Genomic DNA, 3,801 nt, shown 5'->3' with positions numbered 1-3,801 from the left:
CTCTCCCATAAAAATCATCTATATACACACACATATAAAAGCAAGTCCTAAAATTTCAAACTACAAATGTAGCTCAAATTTCACATAATTTTCCTATCCCCAAAAAAATAATCACAAACGAAAGCAAGTTACCATTACTAAATCACAATTTTCAAACTACATTCTCATATATTTGGATGAAAAAATCCCAAGAAATCAGATGTAGCTCAAATTTGAAATACAGTATCACATAATTTTCCTCTCCCACATATCACTAAATCCAACTAACTCAGTGAAAAATAAATGAACAAGATATAACTCTAAGAAATTATAACGCTATTCATTCAAATTAAATTCAATAAGCAAAACAAAATGATAAATTAAACCCATAATTAAGTAGATAACAAAAAAAAACGACCCCCAAAAAAAAACAGCAAGAGCGCAGAAGAGAAGAAATCCCCGCGAAAATTACAGTACAAACATGAACCCTAATCAGACTTACTCTCAGGCTTTCTGCAGAGAATCATGTGCATCGGCGTGAAGATCCCGCTCTCGCCGCCTCTGGTGAGATAATCCGCCGTCACGAAGAGCATCTCGTGCACGTCGACGACGCCTTTGGGCGCGATTCCGATGAACGCGAGGATCGTGACGAGGATGTGGTTCCTCCAGTAGGCGATCCTCCCCATCTTCAGCCGCGTCCACCACGGCTGCGACGGCGGCTTCGCTAGATCCTTCTCCTGAAGGACCTCAAACCCTACCTTGCTCGCGGCGGCGGCGATGTCGCTGTAGTGCCTCAATCCCGGGAGCGCGTCGCCCCGCTCGATCCCCTGGATCACCTCGCGGTGCTCCGCGTCGTCGCCACGGAAGAGCTCCGTCGTCACCCACTCGTACGAAACGTAGAGCGCCCCGGGCTTCAAAACGCGGTAGATCTCGGCGTAGACTTCTTCGAGCTTCGGCGCGTGGCAGGTCGCCTCGATCGAGTACGCGCCGTCGAAGCTCGAGTCCTCGAACGGCATCTCGAGGAAGTTGCCGCACACGACCTCGCAGAGGCTGTCCAGTCCGGCTTTCTTGTTGTGTGCGCGGGCGCGCTTCACCTGCCCAAACCAAGCTAGAATTTTCAAAATTGAGCTAAAAGTTCACAAATAAAAACAAGAAATTATATGGAGTAGTATTTTTTTTATTGAATTATAAATTTGGATGGACGATTAGAATTTCTGTATGAATATCTTTAAAATATCAATTTTATATCTAAATTTTTAGAATATTTTCAAATTTATCAGCAAACTTAATTTTTGATTCTAATGCCTTTCAAAATATTTTCAAGTTTATCAACGAACCTAAATTTCCGGCACCTAATTTTCGGTTTTTTCAAAGAAAATTCATAAATAAGCTTGCTATGTGACTATGTCATCAATCTGAAATCGAAAATTTCTAAATTTTTTGAAAAATAAATTGCAAATAAACTTCTGACATGCTATGTCATCAATCTAGAACAAGAAATTTCTAACTCTTTTGCAGAAAAAAAAAATTACAAATAAACTGCCAGAAATTTCTTAACTCTTTTTGCAGAAAAAAAAATTTACAAATAAACTGTAAGGATTGAGATCGATTGAAATATAATTAAAACTAAAAAGTTGAAAAAAAAATCCAAATATAATAATTAAAATCAAAATTGGTCGTGTTTGCTTGGCTCCGCCCCTCACCTGGTACTCATTGATGGTGATGCCGACGACGTTGGCGCCGGAATGGGCTGCGATGGCGCGCATCGGGCCGCCGACTCCGCAGCCGGCGTCGAGGATACGTTTTCCCGGGCCGACGTTGAGGAGATCCACCGCCATCTCCTCGTGGAGGCGTGTGGCATCACGGTGGGATTTCCCAGGCACGGCGGGGGAGAAGTGGAATGACTGGCCCCAGCCCCACTCGTAGATGTCGGTGACGAGGTTGTAGAAGGTGTCGACGAAGGCGGGGACCTTTTCCGCCGTCTCGATCTCCTTGGGGCGGCGGAAGAAGGACCAGTACTGCTTGTACGTGTCCTGGACTTTCTCCGCCGCGATTGAGCCGCCGGAGAGGTGGACGGCGCGCTTCCCCTTCTGCTCGGCGGAGCCGAGGACGCAGACGAACCAGTAGAGGCCGCCGGCGAGGACGATGGCGGCGGTGGAGAAAAGAGTGAGGGAATCCATTGTAGAGAGAGAGAGGAGTGAGAGAGTGCGGGTGGTGCGGTGTTGGTGTAGATGGGATTTATTGTGTGGAGATGGGTGGTGGGATTTCGATTTGGTGTGGGCATGTGTTGGTGGGCCGCTCAATCGCGTTCTGACACGTCGCTTCCGTACTAGATTGGGGAACTTACAACGGATTTTTATTCGAGCTCCTAATTAGGGTTTAATTAAGCTAGAAACTCTATCTGCCCGAATTCGGTATCCCTATGGATTAACTTCGAAAATTTTAATGAACAGTATTTATCTTAAAATTCACTATTAATGAACATTAGCGAATTAATTCTCTTTTATTTCGAGTTAGTAAATACATTTATTTGTATGAGTTTTGACTTACTTATTGGGATAATTGAACTTTAAGTCTGTAATTTTTCAACACGATTTTGCCGACCTGATTCAACTAAATGAAGAGGAAAAGAAAATGTCAGACTATGGCCCTAATAATGTGGGACAATAATTTAGACAGTGATTACGAGCAAACGTTTGAGAGATTGGAACAGCTCCTGTCTTAAATAGAAACTTTTTCACTGCTGCTCTCATTTCAATATGCTTATTTTTCTTTTTGAAATATCTAATTTCAGTAAGCTCATTTTTTTTTGTGTAAAAAAATTGTATTTAATTAGTGTGGATCACATCACTTTACTACCACTTTATTATTAAAAAGTGAATTTTTTTAATATCCGTGTCCAAAAGAAATGAATCTATCGAAATGAGACGGATGGAGTACAAAATATTGTGATTTGTTTTAAGTAAATATTAGAAGAACAGTTTTTTCTTAGTATAATTTTTAGAGTACGAAACATTCTTGAAAGCAAGGTAACCTATTCTTGTACTCCAAAATATGAGACTTGAAAAAAAAAATGACAAAGTATGAAACACTTCTTAAAAAAAACATAATTCAATATTGACTGCAAATAATAATTCAATAATAATTCTTCCCTCTTTTTGGCTTCAAAAATAGTTCATTTTATAAATTCAGCAGCCGGTAAATAACTTTAAAATTATTCAGAAAATAATTACTAAATTCTTAGAGTTACGAAATCATAAATGTAAAAGGAAAAGCGTTTTTTATTCGATTCATATAACGGTGCCATTTAAGTATTGACTTGGTCAGTGATAATCTAAAGATTTAAGATAAATTTTTCTCAAATACTAGTACACTTTTTTTATTTGCATGTACTCTTTATTTGGCTTTCGGTACCTCTGGTACCAATGCTCCATGGCAATACATCTCTTTTTTCCTGATCAAAAAAAAAAGTATATACTAGATCGTAAATGTATACCACAAATCTACAATATATAATTATTTTATATAATATCTTAAAAAATATTATTAATATTATTAATTTGATAAATGATATAAAATCAAAATTTATTTTATTCATTTTTTTGAAGTATAGTAAAATAGAAGAAGCTCGTTTTGCGTCATTGTCATAGTTTCTTACGATTTAAATCGGGAATAATGATATAATTAATGCATTAAATTACCTTAATATGGCAGGCTGTGGTGTAGACTAATATTAATGATTCGTAGTGATTTGTCGGGTAGTTAAAGGAGAGATATTTATGAATTAAATAAATAGGAATCTTTGTTTGACATATCTGTCGT

At 38.5% G+C, this 3,801-nt stretch overlaps 1 protein-coding gene across 1 annotated transcript; it reads right to left on the bottom strand.

Moving 5' to 3' along the window:
* Nucleotides 1-294: 294 nt before the first annotated feature.
* LOC130989261 (24-methylenesterol C-methyltransferase 2-like) lies at nt 295-2,366 on the bottom strand. Its single transcript, XM_057913217.1, has 2 exons — nt 1,683-2,366; nt 295-1,073 (listed from the first exon to the last, which is right to left on the bottom strand). The coding sequence occupies exons 1-2, from the start codon at nt 2,157-2,159 to the stop codon at nt 468-470; spliced, it is 1,083 nt and encodes a 360-aa protein (XP_057769200.1). The 5' UTR covers nt 2,160-2,366; the 3' UTR covers nt 295-467.
* Nucleotides 2,367-3,801: the final 1,435 nt, after the last annotated feature.

The sequence above is a fragment of the Salvia miltiorrhiza genome, chromosome 6 (assembly GCF_028751815.1).
Source record: "Salvia miltiorrhiza cultivar Shanhuang (shh) chromosome 6, IMPLAD_Smil_shh, whole genome shotgun sequence".
NCBI lineage: Eukaryota > Viridiplantae > Streptophyta > Magnoliopsida > Lamiales > Lamiaceae > Salvia > Salvia miltiorrhiza.
Note: the sequence above shows the minus strand (reverse complement) of the source record. Positions and strands in the feature narration are given on the sequence as shown.

Bases quoted from the DNA above. Each gene is read 5' to 3' on its own strand.
- LOC130989261 (XM_057913217.1), bottom strand. From the start codon at position 2,159: ATGGATTCCCTCACTCTTTTCTCCACCGCCGCCATCGTCCTCGCCGGC. The intron at 1,074-1,682 runs GTGAGGGGCGGA...TGGTTTGGGCAG, and splicing joins TCACCATCAATGAGTACCAG to GTGAAGCGCGCCCGCGCACA.